The sequence below is a fragment of the Pelmatolapia mariae genome, linkage group LG1, assembly GCF_036321145.2.
Source record: "Pelmatolapia mariae isolate MD_Pm_ZW linkage group LG1, Pm_UMD_F_2, whole genome shotgun sequence".
NCBI lineage: Eukaryota > Metazoa > Chordata > Actinopteri > Cichliformes > Cichlidae > Pelmatolapia > Pelmatolapia mariae.
Window position 1 is genome coordinate 23,954,218 of NC_086227.1, and position 23,453 is coordinate 23,977,670.

The following is a 23,453-nucleotide window of genomic DNA, read 5'->3' on the forward strand; positions in this document are numbered from 1 at the left end:
CTCTGACCAATGACGAGTACTGACGCTTCAGTAAGACTGCCCATACCGGAAGACTTTTTCTTCTAACCGTGGGCATTTACAAGAAATGGCCTGACACAGACGATGGTTATAAAGTTACTGCCTACGCTAAAAGCTGCGTGGACGCGGCGCTATGAATAAACCCGTAAAGTCACAAGTTACCTTGTGCTTTGAGGGGATTTCTACTCTCCAGACCAAGGTACTATATCCCTTCTGCGCCCACTCACCCTCCGATGAGAAAGTTCAGAAAGTTGTGCAGGTAAAAGTGGTCAGCTGTCAGTGCGATGGTGAGGTGGACTGATTCCATGTGTCAGAGACACCTGGGAGATGTTACACTGTTACCGTTATTTAAAACGATCGTGATAATATGTGAAATATTAGGCTCAAAACGGGGAACCGCAGCGTATTATTAAAACAAAACATTAATTATTATTCTTCCCAGTAAAAACATTTACTGTTATTCTCTGTCCAATCCCTGTGACATCATTTAGGGACTAATGTGCCTGTTTATTACAGAAACTGACACTTACTGTCATAAATGAACTAAGATTTCAAACAGAAACATCAATCTGCTTCTCACTTTTATATGAACATAGGCATATGAACTTGTGTACACCAAAAAAGTAGAATACAAAAAAATAAAGTAGCGAGCTAATTAAATACTCTATTCTTTATGCACATGTAGAGTGATTTAAATAATTTCATCATCTGATAAAAAAACAAGACTTGAGAGATTTAATTGGGATTCAGTTCAATTCATTATACATGTCCTAACAGAAGGCTTCCAGTTAGCATTTTAATATTTTGCTTAACTGTAAGGTAGTTCTCTGGAAATCCTGCCAACAGTTAACCTGTCTGGACATGCCTATGTGATTACAACCCACCCCCCACTTGGTGTGTAAAGGAATATTAAGTAAATACACACTTTCAGAAAAGAAAAAAAAAATACACACTTTCAGACAGATACTGCTGTTTAGAGGAGGAAACTGGAAGCAACCCCACCAGCCCAGCAGGAACGAATTCCAAGGAAAGACTTACACTTCACTTCTTGGAAGGCTGGCTTCATAACGTAATCCTTATTTTAGACTGATATTTGTTTCATTATGTAAAACAATGAAAACCTTAAGGAAAAAAATGAAATTCATTACATTATTTTAACCATTCTAATGTTTTATCCTCAAATATACATCTCGAGCTAAATCTGCTTTTTATGCTTTACTATAAAGACAAAGACACACCGTTATCTTCATAGGGTGGATTTATTAACAATTCCATTTTTTTCTCCATCACTGCATTTCATTATAAAACACAACAAACAAAACACCATAAATAGACAATTAGGACAACAAACATTATCCACAAAACTATAAACAGAAATTCTTTAAAAATCTGTTTTGACACAGTAAAAAGATAACATCAGAGCTTCGGTAAAATCAGGAAGACTTTAACATTTGGACTACAGACGTCCTGAATATGTAGTTATACTTTAAATTCAAATTCCCAAATTTAACCTGCTGTTAATAAACTTAAAGGAACATTTTGCCTCGTTTTCAATGTATTTTTAGGTGTCACTCATAGTGGGTTTTTTGTAATGTCCACAGTGCGGTCTCCGTGTGTCAACCTACTTAAAAAGGTTTGGCTCTTCTTTAATCCTGTGTGCCTGGTGAGGGATAACTTAGTACCAGTCCTCTCAGCCCTGCAATGAATGCAATGAAGAAATAATTGCTGGGAACTGATAACAGTTTTCTTTTTAGCCTCACAATATTCTACTAGTTTATATAAAGACTTGTTTTGTTGTTTTGGTGTGGATTGCTGATACTAGATTTTGTAACAAATATTGGTACAAGTGGGTGTACACAGCTTGGAATTTTCTCTACGATGAACCAAATGAAAGTGAAAGTGCTAACTATACTGAAAGAGCAGTATCCAACTATGTCAACATGAATACTGTAAATTACATAGGCAGTGATAAACTCATTGTTTTATGATTTTTGTAGGTGGCTAGTACAATGCTTATGATGTATGTTGCAGCTATTTATAGGTAGGATGAATGTAACAACAAATTTCATGCTGTCAAACCTACAAACACAAAAAGCAGTGCTGATTTGCAAACTTGTACATATCAAATCAACCATCAGTTTGGTTTTAGATTTAACTGAGATTTAACAGACTGGATATTTATATAACTTTAGGCAAAATGTTCATTTAAGATGCCGTTAGTTGATTATGGCATTAAGGCTGCTGAGCTGAACATTGCAGGAGTCCATGTGGAAACAAAGGTCATCACTCATCATGGCTAAGGTGCTGAGGTGTTTAGAGTAAGGCGTCTGTGAGCACCAATACCCCTGTTTTGGTTGTAAGGGACTGTGGCGGGTACTGGTAGTGGTTATAGGTCTGTAGCACAATTCTAAATCAACCTCCATCTCTTCTTAAAAAAAACAGACGCGAATAAAGTAAAAAGTGCTCGATATGTAAGAGGGGATTTATATTATCTTATGCTTTTAGAGTTGTATGAATACATGTAGGTTAGCTATGACTGAGGGTTGATTTGGAAATGAGTACAGAATAGTAGGTACTGCCTATTTCCAGGCAGCAATGGGTACAAGTTTGGCATGACCAGACTTGTGTTTCAGCTGGTTCCTTCATCATCACCATCAGCATCAGCGTCAGCATTGGATCGCATGGATGGGTAGCCACTGACAGTTATCCAGCTGTGATCACCTCCCCTCTTCTGGCTCTGCTGTTGCTCTGTGTACTGGCTCAGCAGGGCACTCACCTGCTCCTGGTCATTGAATGGACTGGGACGGAAACTTGACTGTAACCATACTCTGTACTGAAGATGAGAGGGGAAAGGAAAACAGTTAATTAAAATAACATTTTTTATGGTTAAGGTCAAACTACATAATACAATTTTACATAACTCACTGCCATATATTTAATATACATGCAACAGGCAAATATTTTAAGCCTTATTTGTTTTTTGTTTTTTAATGACAATGATTCATAGCTTATGAAAATCAGAAATCCAGTATCTCAAATTAATACAATTTTTCAAATTGAAAAAGAATTTACCATAAGAAATATCCAATTTCTGACAAGTACATTCATTAATACTAGAGATGGCACGATACCACTTTTTTATGTCCGATACCGATATGAATCCGATATAGTGTGTTTTTTAATCAATAAAACTGTTTTTTAATGTATTGCTGCATTTTGTCTAAGTTCATACTCAAGTTTAAATAAACAACAACACTAAAGCTATTCTGTTATACCTGTATGTAAAATATACACTGCACCCAAAATATTTCATAGTTCAGCAGTACTGATCAATCAAATAAACTTAAACCTGCACCATCCTTACTATTCTGGTATTTTAAAGAGTACTTAGCAGAAATAAGCAACCTAACTAATAGGGTTGCAAACTCCCAGCAAAAAAAAAAAAAAAAAAAAAGGTAACCACCCCCCACCTCATGATGCTTAATCGAAGTAATCAACTTTTATTTGATGCAGTGTGAAAAAAAATGCACAGAATTAAATTATTTTTCAAGAATAACTAAATAGATTCAATGTCTTTCTTCAACAGAATTGCAAACTGCACAAATGGTATCTTCCCAAAGGAAAAAGCACTATAGCTTACTAGGGTATATTAGACTTAACAGTTACTATATACAGTAATGGACTTCTATACATTTTACATCAGATTAAAACTTTGGGTGTAAGATTCAGATATCTATTTATTAAAAGCTAGACATTTTAAATGAGAATAGAAAAGAAAAGTATGTCTTTGTGCCCCCTTTCCCTGTTCATGCCCCATCGGCCCCCCTGGCTAAACTTTGCTAGATCCGCCCCTGCACAGTTACCAGCCGTCAGCTGCGTAGAAAAAGATCCTGGTGTAGAAAGAAATATTAAATTCTAAATTCTAACAACAGCTTATCAAGGTTAAACGTGCTGCTGTTGTTCAGCTGCTGGTTTCCTCTTTCTGGTGCAAAGTGGGCCAAAAACAAAGAAGAGAGACGGACTCGCGACAGAAAAGCCGATCAGCTGATCATTAAGCAGTTTCATGAAGTAGCGGCAGGAGAGGGAGAGAGAGAGAGAGAGAGAAGAGGCAGTCGCTCCACATATCCGTTGTTAAGCTTAACGTGGGAACGCTGTACAAACATTCAGAGATGAACTTACACACTTGCTTTACTTCTCTCTGGGATAACTTCCTTGGAGATGAAATGCGGGATTGCTAGCAAGGCTCCAGGCACGCAGCCGCTCTATCACGTGATGCACACTGCTCCGACGTGCTACGGTTAGGAGCCGAGTTACGCCATGTTGCAAGTTTTGTGAGGTGTTTTTTTGATATTTAATGGATCGGATTACATTTTTTATTTCTCGCCGATATCCGATCCAGTAATTTAGGTCAGTATCGGACCGATACCGATACTTAATATCGGATCGGTCCATCTCTAATTAATACACAATACTTCGAGCTCCTTTACCACTAAATACTGCATCAGTGGAGTGTGGCATCGAAGCAATTAGCTTGTGGCACTGCTGAGGTGTTACTGAACACTTCGGCAGTGCCGCAAGCACGGCTTTAGCCTGTCTTTAGCCTGTCTTTATTTTTGGCTCAGGTGTTTCTTATCTTCCTCATAGATTATCTGTGGGGTTAAGGTCAGACGCAATAGAGTTGGCTGGCCAGTCAAGCATGGTAATGCCATGGTTACCAAACCTTTGGTAGTAGAGTCTGCTCAATCATCCATGTTCATCTGAAGCATTCGTCACTTAGATGAGTGACAAAATGTTTCTCCCACTAAAAACACTACATCTAGATGAATAGAATCAACTTTCTGGCATTTGGCATGAGACACTGTGGGCAGGTGATGAGTTCTGCTGGAAAAGGAAACCACCATCCCCATAAAGCTTGTCAGCAGATGTATGCTTGGAGTACTCTAAAAATCTGGTAGACAGCTGCACTGACTTTGACTGGACTAACCACAAAAAGCACCAAAAGATAAAATGGCACCCCAAATCGTCAGACTGTGGAAATTTCCCGCTGGACTTCCAACACCTTGGATTCAGTGCCTCCATGGTTTTACTTCAGATTCTAGAACTTAAGTTCCCAAATAAACTTCTACTTTCACCTGAAAAGAGGATTTTGTCCCACTGAGCAAAAGTCCAGTTCTTTTTCTCCTTAGCCACATAAGTCTTCTTTGATACTGTCTCTGATTCAGCATATGACTGATATTATGAACGTGACAGTTGTAGCTCCTTTGCCAAAGAGTGTGCTTTGTTGGCTCCTGATGCACTAACACCAGCCTCTGTCCACTCCTTGTGAAATTCACCCAATTTCTTGGCTCAACTTTTCTCTCAAGGCTGTGGTCATCCCAGTTACTTTTCCTACCACATTTTTCCCCCTCAGTCAGCTTACCATTAATATGCTTTCATATAACACTCTGGGAACAGCAAGTTTTTGTTTTTTTTTACCAATGATTTCCTGTGGCTTGCCCTCCTTGGGGAGGGCGTTGATGATCATCTGGACAACTGTCAACTCAGCAGTCTTTCCCATGATTGTGGTTGCATGTATTGAACTAGACTGAGACATGCACAATATTTACACTGAATAGTAATCTTCTGATTTTCATGAGCTAAAATCCATATCAACACAATTAAAACAAAAAATTGCAATGTTTCACCATGTAATGAATTCAGGATATAGTAAACTTTACATTTTAAAATTAAGTTATTTGAAATTAAAAAAAACTTTTACAATATTACTTTTTTTTTTTTTTAGATTTGCGAGTATAGTGACTTTTTAGTATAACTGTATTCATACTGTAAGTTACAATAACAAATATACAACATACATTGTCCTCCCCAAAATTCACAGATCTCCTTGAAACAAAGTTGCCTCATACCAGATCTACAGTGTCTTCAAACAGTACATTAGTCTGCTTAACATTGAGAAACAGGTGGATTATAAGCTATAAATACATATCCACCCAAGTTTCATTAGAGAACATGTCAAAAGAATAGTTTGAGTATTCATACCGAAAAGCTAAATTTACAGAAAGTAGTGCAATTAAAATGGTGACACACTTGTTTCGTTTTTTTCATGGAAAATGCAACTCTTGTTCCTCTTTTTCTAAACCTATATGCAATTTGTGCAGCTTTGTGATCATATATATCTATATATAGATATATATCTGTATATATCTATATATACAGATATATATCTATGTCACCAGAGATATGACTGTATTTTGAACCGTCTATGAAATATTTATATTATTTATATTTAAAGTATATTTTAATTTAATTTAAACTGTCTTATGTGTTTAAAAGGGAAGTGTGTCTGCTTGTGTGTGTGTGTGTGTATATGTAAGTGAGAGCGCAAGAGAGAGTTGAATGAAAATTTGGTGCTCCACATTGTTAAAAAAAAGTTTGTCATTTCCTGATCCAATAACACCGAAGTGAACTCCTTCAAATGATTGTAGTTAGGGGTGGGCGATATATAGACTATATTCGATATATTGCAAGTTTTCCCATGTACGACGGTTAAAGTGGCTTTATCGTAACCATCGAGTATAAATTTCCATGGCAATATTGAACTGTCTGCATGTAATTCACTGTGAGGTTTATTTTTCCCCCACATGCTGCAAATGCATCATTAATCAGCCCCTCCCAACCGAAAAACTTTCTACCTGGTACACATGCGGTGAGCATGTGTGTTTATATACTACCAGGTAGCGGAAAATATGGCAACAGTGGGAATTTCAGAGGAGCGAGGGGATGAGACTCACTGCCATTTGTATTTCACAAGGAGGACGTCAAACAAAATGCGGTAATTTGCAAAACGTGCTGTAAAACTATTGCCGCAAAAGGTAGCAGTACCCCAAATTTTTCCCACCAGCTGAAAAGTCATTCATTGCAAAATGAACAATGTTTTAAAACTCTGCATGTCAATGTCTCCCTACACACCAAAGAAAATGTTAAATAAACCAGCTGCGATACCTGTGAATGTTCTTGGTCTAGGGTTGACCACAGAAAGAGTCTTACTGTGACAGTACTCTCATACGTGAAAAACCTCTGTGCAATTGATGGTTAAAAAATGGTTAAAATAAAACATTTCAATTCATTCAGATGTTTTTGTATTCAAAGTTGGAAAAAAACATTGAATGGCTGATTTGAATGAGTATACCAGTGCAATTTCAGGCACTACATGCTTGAAAATAACACTTGTTTTTGGAGGTTATTTAAACATATCGTGATATATATATATTGTGTATCGTGATATAGCTTAAAAAAAAAAACCAAAAAAAACCCCCCCGCAATATTAGATTTTCCTCACATTGCCCAGGCCGAACTGTAGTACAGTTTGACTTTTCAGAGCTAGATATAAACACTAGAAGTCGCTAGAAGGGGTAGTTATCAATAAGTGTATTATATGCAGCAGCATTACTTTGCAGTAAACATTTAAATGTTTGTTTAATAAAAGGTCAAAAAGGGAGGTGCTGAAATGATGTCCAGGAATTATTCAATTATTTTGTGCAATACCTTACTCTTTAATGAAGTGAAAGTCTCTATCTTCCTAAAATTAGTACTGTCACACTCACCCTAAAAACCAAACAGAGCACGACTGACTCATAATATTAACAGAACTGTAAAAATTAATAACAAATCAAAGCAAAGATTTAAGATAAGCCATCAATAAACTCAGTCATATCTGAATCCTATACAACACCTGCTCTTATCTGTCATTATACCATCTTGATAAAGAATATGAATCATGTCAGAAGCATTACACATGGTACACAAACTGAAAGTAGAAACTCATAAAATCGGTAGAAGCTCACCCAATGAGGAATTTGTTCAAGTCATAACATTAGTAAATTCTGACAAGGCTCCAGTTTATTGCCCAACTTCACAATGAAGGCAACATGAAAGATCTGCACCTTTTTAAATTCATCATGCTACTCATAAGCAGATAGATCTGCGGTCATCACTGCCACCACTCACCAGTGCACCTGCACACCCACACAAACACGCTTTCCAATTGTCAGATTGTTCTTTTTGTAAATGACAACTCAGTGATCCAGTTACAAGCGAGCATTTGGCTGGGTTACAATATTATGATCTGTAGCAAATTTATAGATCAATTTAAGGCTTTTTAGAGAAATTGAAATTTAAAAAGCCTGGAGCTTTTTTGATTCATTCAGTTTCAGGAACTTGTTTTTCTAACCTTTGTTGAACTTTTACAGAATGTCTACAGACTACAAAGCTTTAGTCACTATGTATATTACACTGTATCTCACATGCACTGTAACCATGACCATAGATACACAATGTTGCTAGAGCTGTATTGAAAACACTGCTGAATTCAGATTCTTCACTTTCTATCTGAGACACATGTGGGAAAAATCACAAATACACAAAACCCATTTCCCTTTAAATCCTCGAAGTCAATGCAAAGTCTACAAATAATGACCTTTTTTTTTTCCAGTCATGTTATTTTGCAAGATGCTGACAGTAATGCTTAAACACGTGATGAGCAGTACCGAGCTAATGCAATCCCAGCAAACCCCCTACAGTTCCCCTTCTGTGTGCAACGACTACTCGAGTGCCAATGGAATGGAATCACACAGTTAGAGCTATCGCTAAATAAATTAGGTAAAATTATGCAAAATGTTTAAGCCTGTCTACAACCACATTTTACCTCTGCTGCCAGTGTTTGAAATGTTATATTATTAATATATATAATAAATAAATTATTATTAAAACACTTTACAGTAACATTACCTATTAAACTAATGGTAGAACGTTTGGGAACAACTGAAGTAATCTAAACTTATCTGGTTAATAACTGTTGTTTGAAACATGTTTTGGATAATTATAATGTAAACATGCAACTGATACTTAGAATGCTTGTTTTAAAGATTATACTGGCAGGTAGGGTGGCAGTGGTTTAAATCACAAAACTGTGAACCTGGAGACCACAGTTTGTGTCCTGTTTCACGAACTGTTTAATTTCATTTTCACTTTTGTTTACTTGGGCTTTGTCTTGCTTTTTGGTTAGGCGTAGGCACCAAGATGAGTCAGGTTTACAAAAAGATGAGATTTTCTGTTAAATTCAAGTTAGGAGAAGGACCACTCTTAATGTTGCCAACAAGCGTCCACCACATGGCTGAAGCTAAAGGAAACCATGGATATATTTGAGATTTGCTTTGAATACACGACCATACTTACCCGGAAATATTTTCTAGAACAGACCATACAATAGGAAGTTAAAATTCACATTATGGTAGTTTGCATTGCCATGTTTTTATTTCTGGACTATGTGGACTTTATCTGATTCATAGTTTTTTAAAAAATGATTATCTTCTTCTAAACTTTGGTGCAGTTTCTTAGTTCCCACTGTATTTGGACAGTTGACTCAAAGGCTGGCAAAACAAGCCATCCTTAAGCTGTGAAAACAGAAAAAACCCAGAGAGAAATTGAGAAATTGCTACAATATTAGGAGTGGCCAAATCTATAGTTTGGTAAATCCTGAAAAAGAAAGAAAGCACTAGTGAACTCAGACATCCACAGAAGACAACAGTAGTGGATGATCGCAGAATCATTTTCATGGTGAAGAGCAAACCAAGTGAACAATACTCTCCAGGAGGTAGGCGACATTCAAGTCCACCATAAAAAAAATTTAAAAAAATTTAAAAAGACTGCATGAAATTAAATACAGAGGGTTCACAGCAAGGTGCTAGCCACTCATAAGCCTCAAGAATAGAAAGGCTAGATTGAAAAAAAAAAACATCTAAAAAAGCCAGCACAGTTCTGAAAAAACATTCTTTGGACACATGAAACCAAGATCAACCTCTACTGGAATGATGGCAAGAAAAAAAAGGTATTGAGAACATTATAAGAACAGCTCATGATCCAAAGTATACCACATCATCTGTAAAACACGGCGGAAGCAGTATGATGGCTTGGGCATGCATAGCTGCCAGTGGCACTGGGACGCTAGTGTTTACTAATGATGTCTGTGAAGGTTCTCAGTCATCCAAGTCATCGTAGTCTAAGGAGCTTGGAAAGAAAAGCGTCTGGACTTGTTGCTTGAAGATGTTTCACCTCTCATGTGAGAAGCTTCTTCAGTTCTAGGGTCAAAATGTAGAGAGTTCCAGATTTAAGCCCTGCGGGAGTGTCCCCCCAAGAGGGACCTCTACCTAATCACACGAGCCAAGGTGTGAAAACGAGTGTAGGTCACAATCAGCCAAGGTTTCGGGTGAGCTCATTGTGAAACCTAGCCCCATCCTATCATGTGATTTCCTGAGGTCAAATGGCCCAGGATGTGAGTGGGCATTAAGGTGTCTTTTTGATGATGTGACACAGTACAGAAAGCAGCTGAATTAATTTTTGGGGTGTTCAGAGATGTACTGTCTGCTCAAATCCAGCTAAATGCAGCCAAATTGATTGGGCGGCATTTCATAATACAATGACAAAGGACAATGACGCAAAACATACAGCCAAAGCAACCCAGGAGTTTATCAAAGCAAAGAAGTGGAATATTTTTGAATGGCCAAGTCAGTCACCTGATCTTAACCACAATAAACATGCATTTCACTTGTTGTAGACTAAACTTCAGACAGAAAGGCCCACAAACAAACAACAACTGAAAGAAGCTGCAGTAAAGGCCTGGCAGAGCATTAAAAAGGAAGAAACCCAGCATCTGATGATGTCCATGAGTTCGAGACTTCAGGCTATCATTGCCAGCAAAGGGTTTTCAACCAAGTATTTGAAATGAACATTTTGATTTTAGTTTTTCAATTTCTCCAATTACTTTTGAGCCCTTGAAATGAAGGGAGTGTGTTAAAAATGCTTTAGTTCCTCATATTTATTTTGTTCAAACCACCAAATTAAAGCTGAAAGTCTGCACTTCAACTGCATTTGAGTTGTTTCATTTAAAATTTATTGTGGTAAGTCCTTTAGTTGGTTACCAAAGGTGTAGAAGTGTGTCATGGGAGTTAGGTCCTGGATCAATAGGAAGTGCAACAAGTTGTCCATAGAATCTACCAAACAAAGGCTCACAGCTCTGGACAGAGGCCATGGGAATAAATGGCCTTTTCTCCCAAGACCTATCCAGGGTACACTCTCAGCTGCAAGTACAATAGCATGAGGGCTGAAAAGGAGCAATAGTGAAAGAACATCTTGGAGAGAAAGGTGTCACACAACACCAGCCTAAGAGCAGACCAAAGCAACCTTTCAAAACAAAAAACAGTCAATAACAAGTCTCCAGAATGAAGACCTGAATAGGACCAGGACCTGACACCCAAACGTACTGGGTAAAGAAGCTAACTGCACTTCACTAAAGCCTGGCAAAAAACAAATAAGTGGGATGCTAACAGCAGGTGTTCATCCAGGTGTTCAGACTGGCTAAGATCAGGTAATCAAAGCACCATCTACTGGTTGATAGAGCAAAACATCAAGACTCTAAGAACAGTAGTCCAACCTGAGTATGGCTTAGAATGATGAGAAGAAAGTCTAAAACTCAGTAATCTACACATTGGAAGTACCTCCATGGAGTAAAAGAAAAGATGATCAGAAGCCAGCTCAATAGAGGGAATAAGATCTAAGATATTATAATACACATGCTTTATTGGTCATCAGCTACCCATCTGGAAGAATAAGCTGGCCACAGAAGGACATGGATGCCACTCATGATCGATGTGCAACTTGCTAAGAAACATTTAACTAAATATTAGTGTGGGTTTATGTATATATTTGAGCATGTATTTTTACTTTTGATCCTGTATGAATTAGACAAAATCTAAAATAACTTCAAACTTGTGCACCCACTTCTTGTTTTTTTAAAGTTACTGAAGATGTATGCTGCATAATGATTCCACCCAATGAAAACCCAAAATTACAATGACATTTATGCCCATGATGAGTGGATGTAAACTTGACGACAACCTTATGCATATATGTATTTATATATATAAGAAAAGAGCAAGGTGATATTCTGAAAGTGCAGGAATCAAAACTAAAAACATTACAGGAATATTTTTTTAAATGTGTGATCACAGATTAGGCATTCTAAAAGTTAAAACAGCTATGCAAACCTGTGAAGCTGCTGGTGGCAAAAACAAAACAAAACACAAGCAACTTTTTAGAAAGGTGAGAAATGCAGAGATGATTCTCCTTGATGTGCAGCAGTTAAGCATTAGAAACCCTTGCTGTGAGTTCTGAACATAAGAGTACTAAGATGTGTTAGTGATTGAATGCAATATTAAGAACTTAGGTACTATTTTAAAGACTGGATTACTCGTTGACAAAATGAGTAATTGGCTTGTGTGTACAAAAGACCATTATGCCATTGTGATATTAAAATATTTGAGGGTTTGTAAACCATTGCATATAACAGAAGATGATCGTGTGTGCTGGTTTAGTTTTCCAGTTGTAAATCTCAGATCTGTCATTTCAAACGAATACTTCTTGTCCTCAACAAGAATTACAAGCAATTTAAAAAAAAAAGAATATAAATAGGTATGCATCAGTTGAACAGATTAACAGTTGCTAGACTGACCACAGACTGCCTGTGCTGTGTAATGGTGTATGTGTCATATCCTGTGTGCATGTACGTGTGTGGGTCTGTATCACAAATAACAGAGCACAAGAGTTTCTACAGAATGCCAGTATACCACTAAGCTACTGCTAGAAAAAGCACTTTAAAATTTGACTTTAAGCTGAAACACTGAAGTAGTAAAAGGGAATTGGATGCATTCTGTAGGTAGTGTACAGTGTGTGTGCATTCATGTCTTCTCTGTTTCTTTGCATGTTTACCTCTGAGACTTGTGTAGTCTGGTACTCCTGCAGCTGCTGCTGGAAGCCATAGTTTGGCCCAACAAAGGAACGAACAGCTTTGACAGCAGACAGACACTCCTCCCAGCTATAGTGGGTGACAGTCATCAGGTAGGCCACCACCATGGTAGTGCTCCTTGATACACCTGCAAGGCTGCAAGAACACAAAGGACATTTGGCTTATTTGGTTCTTTTCATTAAGCAGCTGGATGTTTAATACCTTACTTCCTACGGTTAACTGGTAAAAAAAAAATGGGACAGGCCACAAACCATCAGGATAAATGTCATGTTGACTGTGAAAGTACCTAAAAAAGACAGCTGATCTGTTCTGGTTTTGAGTAGGAAGCTGGCTGGATGTAAATACCTACCAGTGAACTAGACAAGATCCACCATTCAAGCGACATTCATGGATGAAACTAATGCACTCTTTAAAATGCTGCAGTCTGGAAAGACATAAAAAAAAAGCACCGTAAAGTTTTCTGAGTCAATATAGTATTGCTCATCAAACAGAAAACAACAGTTCACTTTTACTAAGGTCATAGTAACATTTAAGGAGTGTAAAGCTAAAAATGGAATACACATTATAGGATATGAAAAAGGCCACCTTGAACTGAAACTGTGTTGAAGGCCCAAACATTGTGGTTCCATACAGTTTGTTAAAACCATAATAATATACTAAGATTAGCTGTAGAAACTACAGATTACTCTCAGATTTAGAGATAAGTTCAGAAATGTGTGAGGTAGTTTCAACAGATTTATGTTATATCTCAGAAACAGGAGAACATACTGTGGTGTCTTTTTTTTCCCTTCAGCTACTCCAAGATGTCATGTGAGAAAGAGGTTGGGTATGCTCAAACAGAGAGTCTGTGGTCGACCAGAGCACAGACAGTAGGGACAGACAAGGGAAGTAAATGCCGTCATTTTGTCTTAACTGCAAAATTTGGTCTTTTTCCAGCGCTGGGTTACTCAGTGTGAACAGAGGCAATGTTTTAGGTTTACACCAAAAATACAGCAAATGCTATTTCATGGGTAAATTTAGAAAATAAATCACCGCTAATTGTAAGATCGCACAAAATCCACACAAAACATCTTCCAATATAAAGCAGCATAATGCAATGCTACTGTTCCTTAAATATCCTCCTTATACACTGTCAGGAAACACTGCTGGTGTTTTGCATAATCAAGAATTGCATGGCTGATAGCGCTGTCTCCTGAGGAGCAGATGCTGGTTACTCAATAGCAGACAGGGTAACAGACTGGGGCTAAAATAGACTGTCACTTTACTTTTTTCCTCCTTCCTGAGATCCAAACTCTTCTTTAAAAGATGTCTCCTCAGCACTTTCTTCTGTCATCCTAGCACAGAAGTTTCCGGCAGTCTTGTTTAATATGCAGAAAACTAAGTTGTGACAAACATTTACGGTTAAGTAGAACTGAATAGAAAATGACTGTGAGGAGAACACTGGAACAAAAATAGTCCTCTAGCAACAAAAAGCTGTTAGATTACTGTATGTTTAATATGCAAAATGAGCTTCTGCATTTCTATGGTGGTTTTTAAAAATATAATTATATTAATATGCTTAAAACAACAACAACAACAAAAATTTTTTTTTTAAAAAAAAAGAGCTTCCTTAGTTATGACCAAAGCACATCACGTTGATGCAAATGCAAAAGTTTACACCTTCATGCTCTATGCACACTAACAGACATTCTCAGAGAAGGTTCAAAAAAAAGGGGAACCCCTGGCTCTCTACAAATATCTACATACATTGTTAGCAACTATATAAATAACATTTAATGCCATTTCAATTAAGCACTTGCTGTCTTGGGTGTGAATTCCTCATAGCATTTACTGTCTTCAGTGTGAATTTCACAAAACACTGACATCACAAAATGCACAGAAGCTTAAATAGGTTTAATCTGCTTGCTAGTTGCTAGATACATTTATTTTGTTATGCTTCTTGTTGTCTGCTGCACGAATAACAATAAAAAAAAAGGGCTGTTTCTGCAGTCTGACCACAGTTTTGCTGTATTAGTATTATTTCTGTGATTTAGGACATAGGTCTAAGATTTGCTGTCACTTTAGTTTTCTTTTGTATAGTATGTGATGATTCCTAGTGAGGAAGTATCTAAACACATCAACCTTAATCCTTTTCTGCTGAACTGAAGCAATCATAGAGGTTAAGGTTTTTCAGAAAGCTTTAAACTTTTACAAAATCCATGTGAGAGAGTTTCTGCTGTGTACCATCACCATGTAACAGAGGCCATCACATGTAATGACAGGGGCCCCTAGATCATGGCATGCATGGTGGGGCGGCAGTTGGCCTCACCCTCCCATCACTCAGACCAGCGATTGTGACAGAGGGGGTTTATTAAAGCCCTGGGTGGTCGATGCAAACAGCCAGATGTCACACTTAGGTTTCCTTCCTCTGCTGCCTGAGGGAAGGACGCTTGATTGCGACAGTGGAGGTCAGACATCTCCAGCCCAACAATCATCAACTTCCAACCAGCCACTAAACCTCAGTTCTCACTAAGTTACATTTGACTCAGTTCTACTTTTTTACAAACTAAAGCAAATAAAGTTCCCCTTTAAATCAAGGAGAGGTTGAGTAACTGTGGAGCTCAAAGTAACGCTGAGATTTTTTGACCCAACAAGGTAAAGTCTTTGACATAATGTACTGGAGATTTATCAAATTCCTACTAATGTCCCACTTGTACCTATGCATGAACCCTGACTAACCACGTAGGGCACTAGTGCAGACATAACAACGTAATTCCTCTCCAACGCCAATAAAGACCTTAAAGTAAGCCATCAACCAGGGTCATATGACACTAAAGTTTAATGCTTAAACTCCAACTGAATAATGGCTCTTTACTGTCCCCTCAGTTCATGCTTCAAACTTAAAGCAACAAGGGATGTGTGAGGTCAAAGACCGCTATGACTAATGTGTCGTGTTAGCGGCAGCTCCCAGAGCAGCAACAAGTCAGACTCTGGATGAACAGTGACACATTAAACATACTTACTCATCTGTTATTTTTTCACTTAACCTTTCTCTCACAAGCACATGAAAAATAAAAGTCCTCTTTTGCTCAATCTTTAGGAACAGTATGAAATGAAGTGAATATTAAATAACTTTAATCTATCATTAGATGGCTGTAACTCCTATGTATGACTACTATGTTTGCGTTACTGCTCTTCTCCTCTCCTATAAATAGTCTATTGCATACATTTTGAAATTTGCAAAGGAACCAAGACATACTAGAGGGTGAAAAAGAATCCACCAATGTTTTTAAACCTTCATGTACGCGTTTACTCACAGGTTCTGGCTGGAAGCATCAGCTGCATGAATGCAAAGGTATGTCATGTCCTGCAAAACATTAGTGAAAAATGTTAGGAGACAGGCAACTAAATATTGGACAAGTTGTGTAATACTAATAAAAAGACACTCAAGTGAATTAGTGACATGATGTGGTACATTTCAAAAAGACAGTGTCTTCAAGAGAAGTTCAGCGCTCTGTGTAAGAATAGTTTCCCAGATTACAATTTTAAGTATTTGAGATTTCATCACATATGGTGTATAATATTATTTAAAGAATGACATTATTATAGATTAAAAAGAAATTACTGGATGCAAAAACAAGCTTAAAACCAGTTAAAACCACAGTTGGTGTGGAGCACCAACAAGTTTGTTGTACATGTACAATGACAGCAAAGAGCTATTGTAATCTACTCTATTCTATGAAGAGGAGATGACTTTGGAGGGACTTTGTTGTTTATTATCACAGCACGTTTCAAACCCCAATGACCTTTGATGTCATAGGCAACATAGTAATGCTGAACAATATAAATTGTGTATTAACATAAGCTGCCAAAGCTTTCTGCATTTAAAATAAGCATGCCTTGAGTAGTGCAAGCGTCTCTGTGTTCAACTGACTTTGATATTTTTGTGGCAGATTACAAAAAATCTGTCATAACAATACAACAAAGGAGGCTCCAAACTGATAGAAACTAAATTTATACGTAAAAAGAAATTATAGTAATTGGTGTTCTTATAGAATTATAGTAATTGGTGTCCTTAGTTTCTAAATGTTTACAGGTTTGTATTAAAATAGGAAGTGGCACGCACGGTAGTAAACATGTCCCCTTTCTGGAAGATATTGCTGGAATCAATTTCAAAATCAGCATACATTTATTTTTAATATTTCTTCTGTTTTATTTGTAAAATTTTCAGTTAATATATATGAGGTATGGGGTTTTATTGAATTTTGTTTTTGTTTAGAAAACATTGTAACCTTTTGTCAGTCAGGTTGTACATCAATATCTAATGTGTTCCCCTGGTCTTGGTCAGTGTCCAACACTCAAAACAATGCATTTACAGTAAGCAGTGTGTGAAACCAGAGACAATGTGAAACTTACAGAGATATACTGCGGTGGTGAATATCGGTGTTCTAAATTATATTTCTCACACTTAACCTTTTTCTTTACCAGAGTAAAAAAAAAAAGGTCACAGTTTTACACATCATAAGATTCTGTCTTTTAATACACATGAACCTCATAATGTATCTGTCAATCTCAGCCTCAAAACTTCAAAGCAATCCAACCATGACTCATCACCACCCCCAGATGGCTGAAAGCACAAATTACATTATTAAAATTGCATGCATGACCTTAAAAAAAACACCAGGTAAGATTTTCCACAGAAAGTAGCCATTTTTAATCATAATACATCCAGAAATACTAACCATGATTTCCCACTAACCTCAAACACCGGTTTTGCATTGTTGTACACAGACAGGATGTGTGTGATGCCATTCTTAGATAAACTTTCTCTGTTTTCTGAATCTGTGACAAGGAGGGAGGGAAACATATCTCAACAGGTCCTTTGGTATGAATCTTACACAAACAATCATGACTTTGACCAGTTACAAGCAGCTACAGAAGCAGGTCTGTGAGTAGTTAGTTATCCTGCAACATTACTTAGTACAGATGGGCTAGTGGTCACTTGTCCCTGTCATTTTAGCTATATTTAGCCAATATACTCTTACCGTCATCAAGGCAGCTAAAGTTAGAATGTTCCAAATGCCATATTAACTTGAAGAGGTTGTGTCGGACTAGAGTGAAACACAAGGCTCTGGATTGTTATTTTGGTTTTTATGCCACACATTATAGCAGTTTAATTTTCTTGTGGGCGAGACTTTACAATATTACATTATTTTACTCTTTAAGCTACAAATATATGTGCTTAAAAGGGAGGGCTTATGTTAAAAATATGCTTTCACCTTTTCATATAGAGGATTACGTTATGTTGAGTTAAAATTCCACTAATTAAACATTATTTGAGAATTAATGATAATATGTAAAGTGTGCTCAGAGCAAAATATTGTACTCTAATGCTACACCAAACACCTGGCCCAACTGGGCATTCTATACTGTATGTAATTAAAGCAATAAATCTACATACATGTTTGTCTTACCTCTTATATTCCCAAGGTAGAGTCCATCAACAACCTGTGAAGGAGCAGTCACAGACATGTTGCACTTAGATGTTCATTACAATTCAGCTTCAAGAACCTCGCATGAAAAGAACAAATGTTCTGGTTCGAGCCAGATTGGATTTAAAGCTTAAGGCTTAAGATCCTAGTGGAGCTATGAGCAAAGGAAACGTTCCTTATGGCCATACAAGGCTTGAAGCAATGATGCATGGTTATCTGAATGATGTGATGGGTGGCAAACAGCCACTGACTGTTACTGTACAGCTTTGGTACTATACCTATGAAACAATAGGTGTATGAAGGTAATTAAGTGCTGGATTGAATCTAATGAAGTATTTCACTACAGTACCTGAAAACTGTTGTGGCAGTTCAAAATAGATGCGGATGACCAATTTCATTTTTAGGAAGAAATCAATATAAACAATCTTACTTTTTAATAAAAGCAACATGAGTTAGATTTTTCTTTTTAGGAGGACCCTTTTAACTGTCAATTAACAATGACAGTGCAATATCACAGCATCAAAACATGACATGCAGACACAGACGCCTAACTTAAGGTTGGCAAACAACAGTATTGTAGGTTAGAGTCTACCACAGGAGCCCTGGCTTGGATTCAAATTTTGGTTTTTTTGACAGGGCAGAGCGTGTCACGTGATTGATTAGCGACGAGTGATTGGCGCCTGCGTTTACCAGCCACGCTTTGGACTTTTAACCATCAAAAACACCCCCAAACAGCGTAATGACATGACATAAACAACAACAGCAAACCTACCTTATTCATTCCGTTGCCCATTGTGTCCCTGGAACAGTCTGCGGTTAGCTAAAAGACTTTAATGCGTTGAAGAGCTAGGATATGGACTTTGAATCCAAAATGCGAGGTTAGCCTGTGTGACTGGACTGACTCTTTAAGCGGTTAAATAACCTTCGCTTCAGACGCTACTTTTGCCTCATATTTAACAGCATTATTAGATTAAACTGCTTTAAAAACCACTTGTATTTGTTTTAGCTTTGACCTCGTTTCAGCCCCAACAACAGTTCCATCATGCTGTGTCGTCTTCCGGATTGTTTTGACGTGAAGCGGGTGCAGCTGCGGGTTCATCCGGCGTGTGACATCACAGCATGTTGCAGGCGATACAACAACTGTGCTTTCTCAGCTTACACCTTCAGGGGGAAGCTAGAGATAAGCTCACAATCAGACCTAGCATACAGTATAGGATTTAAACGTAATTTTATGAGGAACACAGAAAAAGCCATAGATATCGCTGCAATTCCGCCTCAGCCCCACCTGGATTTGAACATTTTTCGTAAACGGGGATCAAATGTAACCCTGTGTGGTTGTTTAGTCTTTAATGCTAACCCTCTATGGTATGCTGATGCCTTCAGGCAGCAAAAACATTTTTGGTGATTATTATTATTCTTTTGTGACACAAGACACCTCCGTGTTTAGCTAAAGAACGAGTAGATGAGGTTTTGATCTTTGATGTGGGGGTGGAGCAATCCTTTCCGGGGCCAAGTCTGCATGTGACACAGCCTATAGTGCTAGCTGCTGCTAAGTCTAATTTCATTTTTCTGCATGTTTAAATTGAAATAAGTTTTTATGGCAGATTCTGATTTAATTTATTTACTAAAATACCATTTTTGGTTTGTTGCGTCAGAGCAGTATTATGCAGTTTGGCCACTTTTCTTCGGGCAATAATGGTAAAACATTGGCTCTAAATTCTGGTCCTTGGGGCTGCTTGTCCTCCCATAAAAGCACAGGATGTTTTCCAAGTTCTTGTGTCAATGTGATGTTTGTAAAGATATGACACACATTTCCCTCTCTTTGTAATATTCATTACTCTCACAAGAGTAACATTCCTGGATCCGGATTTCAATTAACCAAGACATACATCTTGTAAAAATTTTCATGCAAATTCCTCCACAACTTTTTCTGATTCTGATAAACTCCATCACAGCTCAGGCGGTAGAGCAGGCCACCTAATTATTGGAAGGTTGGTGGTTTGACCCCTGTGTGCTCCAGTTTGCATTTCAAATATCCTTCGGCAACTAACCCCAAACTGCTGTAAATGCGAGTGAATGTTAGAAAGCACTAACATAGGAAGACCATTGTGCTTGTGCAAATGGGTGAACAGAGTTGTCTAAAGCGCTTTGAGTGCTCAGACAGAGTAGAAAAGGGCTATATAAGAACCAGTCCATTACACCCTTCGGTAGAAAAAGAAAAGAAAAAACAGCCAAATAGTTGCATCTTATTTTCCTCAGAGGTACTGGAGCAATATTCAGCAGTCCATAGACCAAAATGTACTCAAAATTCAGGATTATGGTTACAGAAAATAATAAACAAACAGATATATATATTAGATATATTTCAACCTTAAGAATAATTTTATATCTAGCTGCCATAGTTTGTACCTGATATGTAAAATCAGTGTTATTGAAGGAGTCATACAGTTAACACAGTTAATCAGAGGTTTTAACCAGTTTAACAATTTTTATTTTTATTATACACAACGACCTTAAGAGGAAGTGGTCTTCCAAAAATCACAGGTAATGTGAGGTAATGTGGACATCTGATAAATACAGAAATATATGTATTTTTGTATCTTTGAGTTGGTCTGCCTGTATATAGAACTGTTATGGTCCTCTTGGTCTTTTACTTTTTCCACTGCTTGTTTTCGTAGTCCCAGTGGGCTGAGAAACCCTGCACTGGGCCCACTCTCATGTCCAGCATTCTCTGCAGCTCCTTCTCCTTGTAGTCTCTCTCAAACGTATGTGGAACAGGTCCATACACTGGAAAGAAACAATAACAAATGAGTAAAGTGATGAGCCAGATTATACCGCAAAAAAATGTGTTCAATACTGCATTCTTTACTTAACCAACGTGGAAACCTGAGGCAGCTGAACATTAGATATTACACAGGTTTCTTTGCATATAAGCAATATTTTTCATAATTACCATATTTCCTCTGCCAAAGCACAACAAGCCCAGTGAAGCCAATGAAGAAGAGGACTCCTCCAACCACAGACTTCCACTCTCCTGATCCCTGGTTCATCTCAGCGAAGCTCTGCTTGAAGCTGATGCGGTACACTGTAAAGTGGAAAAACAACTCTAGATTACATTTTTTTAAGAATTTGGAAACACAAATACTCTTGGAATTTAATATTACATCACTCCCATTATTTAGCATGAATTTAAACAATTTTAGTACTCGCTATCCTACATAATAGGAGTGGTGCAGTTATACATTACATTAGTATAAATGGGTGAACAACACTATAGCATTATTGAGTCCTACATGCAATCTTCTCCTCATTAGAGAGTGCAACCCAGGAGCCCTTCTCCTTCTCCTTCAGGGACTTCTGTTCTGCACTCAGGTTCTGCACATAACTGACGTCGGGGAGAGGGCTGTCACGCCTGTCAAAGTAGGCAGGGAGGGCATAGTCCTCAACCTTAGCAACACCTGCAGGGGAGACCACAGTAACTCATCAAATTACTTTCACACATAATCCCTCACTTCATGTCAATGCTTTTTTTTTAAACAGTAGTATTGTTTATCACTGTTTAGATGTACTGCCACTTGAAACTGCAGACAAAAACAAAACCTCCACATACAAACTTGTGTGTGGGGGTTTCTGATTGTGAGCAGTGTTTAGTTTCTCATTTGACCTATAATAAACTGCAACATTGCAGCAGCAACAGCACTCCTGAAAAGCCTGTTTTTTTGTTAATAAAGTAAAACCCATTGTAATCTGTTCTTAAAAAAAATCATTTTATCGCTGTGTAATTTTGGCTGTAAAACTGGTGCATCTTCTTTAATCTATTGCCATAAACTTAAGGTGTCAGTTACCAGAGACAAGTTTTTTTTCTTCACACCAGCCAAGCTCCCATTACATATTAGAAATGTGGTATTACAGGAAGAACATGGATTAATTTTACAACACAAACAGCTTCATTTATTTTAAATGGCCAACTGAAGCTACATTTTAAACGTTTAGGTGTATATGAACAGAGATTTCAAAAGGTCAGTGGCACAAGCGGAGTTTATTGTTATACTGCCAGCCATAAATAGAACACATTCAATGCATTTCGTCTTATACCTACCATGTCCTCCACGCACACAGACAGATGTGGAAATGGCACGTTTGCCAATAAGGCTTAGGGCTCTGGTTGCCAGCATTCTGTGGAAAACGTCATATAAGAGAAATTAAGAAACCGTATTAAGCACTAATAAAGGTTAAATAACTTTACAATTGTTTCTGTCTTTTAATTTTTAGAGTAAACCCCGTTTCAATAGGAGATCATGTACATACATAACAAAGAGTAAGCTGCACAGGGTAGGTGCTCCATATTTACATAGTACGCATCACAATCTTTTATAAGCTATTTATATACATAAAATCCTGACTCATTTTAAAATAAGTCAGTTACCATCCATATGTAAAATTTCCCTACATGAAATAATCGTCCAGGTTGGTGGGCTTATTGTTAAGAGTGCAAAGTTTTTGGTTTTACTACGACCGTCCGGCTAACCTGATGTTAGCATTAGCAACAAACACAAGGTCATAGCACCAGGGGATAAATATTCGTAGAAATACCAGATTCTCTGATGCGACCATGCAATATTCATCATTCTTCTATTGACTGAAACTACATTAATGCGTAATAACGGCAGATGACTGAAACATGTACTATCTTCACATCAAACCCGCCTTCATAAATCTGATGCTACATGCTAATGACAGCTACCCGGAACATTAGCCAGTCCTCGCTCCTATCCGCTCCGACAAAGTCACTACTTATTTCGGTTAAAATAGGCGATTCTTCGCAAGCCGTTACTTTTTCCTAGGATGCACATGGCGTGGATGCTAAAATTATGTATATCTACGAAGGATAAGTATTTTATTATTGAGTTTAAAAAAATAAATAAAATCATACCTCTTGTCTCTTTCTTGCTCCCGTCCGCCGACAGTCTGAAGGAAGTGTGACTGGGAACGGAAAAACGTAAATTGTGCGTTTGACCGGATGGACTCTGATCTCGTTTTACGACAGTTCTGATTTACGGCACCACCGGTGCTACAGCAACGAGTGGAAGGTGGAAGTAAGATTA

The 23,453-nt window shown here is 37.6% G+C and overlaps 2 protein-coding genes across 3 annotated transcripts; both read right to left on the minus strand.

Annotated features, from left to right (window-relative positions):
• Nucleotides 1–1,275: 1,275 nt before the first annotated feature.
• On the minus strand, nucleotides 1,276–19,444 carry dusp22a (dual specificity phosphatase 22a). 2 transcript variants are annotated; one of them, XM_063476811.1, is made up of 7 exons: nucleotides 19,121–19,444; nucleotides 18,331–18,364; nucleotides 17,616–17,698; nucleotides 16,174–16,223; nucleotides 13,227–13,301; nucleotides 12,841–13,012; nucleotides 1,276–2,851 (listed from the first exon to the last, which is right to left on the minus strand). In XM_063476811.1, exons 1-7 carry the CDS (start codon nucleotides 19,139–19,141, stop codon nucleotides 2,648–2,650), a joined length of 639 nt encoding a protein of 212 aa, XP_063332881.1. In that variant the 5' UTR covers nucleotides 19,142–19,444; the 3' UTR covers nucleotides 1,276–2,647. The 2 variants fall into 2 exon arrangements, with proteins under 2 accessions (XP_063332881.1, XP_063332871.1); XM_063476801.1 differs by lacking the exon at nucleotides 19,121–19,444 and having other exon boundaries at nucleotides 18,331–18,470.
• Nucleotides 19,445–20,816: 1,372 nt separating this feature from the next.
• LOC134629473 (cytochrome c oxidase subunit 4 isoform 1, mitochondrial) lies at nucleotides 20,817–23,401 on the minus strand. Its single transcript, XM_063476824.1, has 5 exons — nucleotides 23,282–23,401; nucleotides 22,448–22,524; nucleotides 21,642–21,806; nucleotides 21,302–21,433; nucleotides 20,817–21,135 (listed from the first exon to the last, which is right to left on the minus strand). Exons 2-5 carry the CDS (start codon nucleotides 22,521–22,523, stop codon nucleotides 20,999–21,001), a joined length of 510 nt encoding a protein of 169 aa, XP_063332894.1. The 5' UTR covers nucleotide 22,524; nucleotides 23,282–23,401; the 3' UTR covers nucleotides 20,817–20,998.
• Nucleotides 23,402–23,453: the final 52 nt, after the last annotated feature.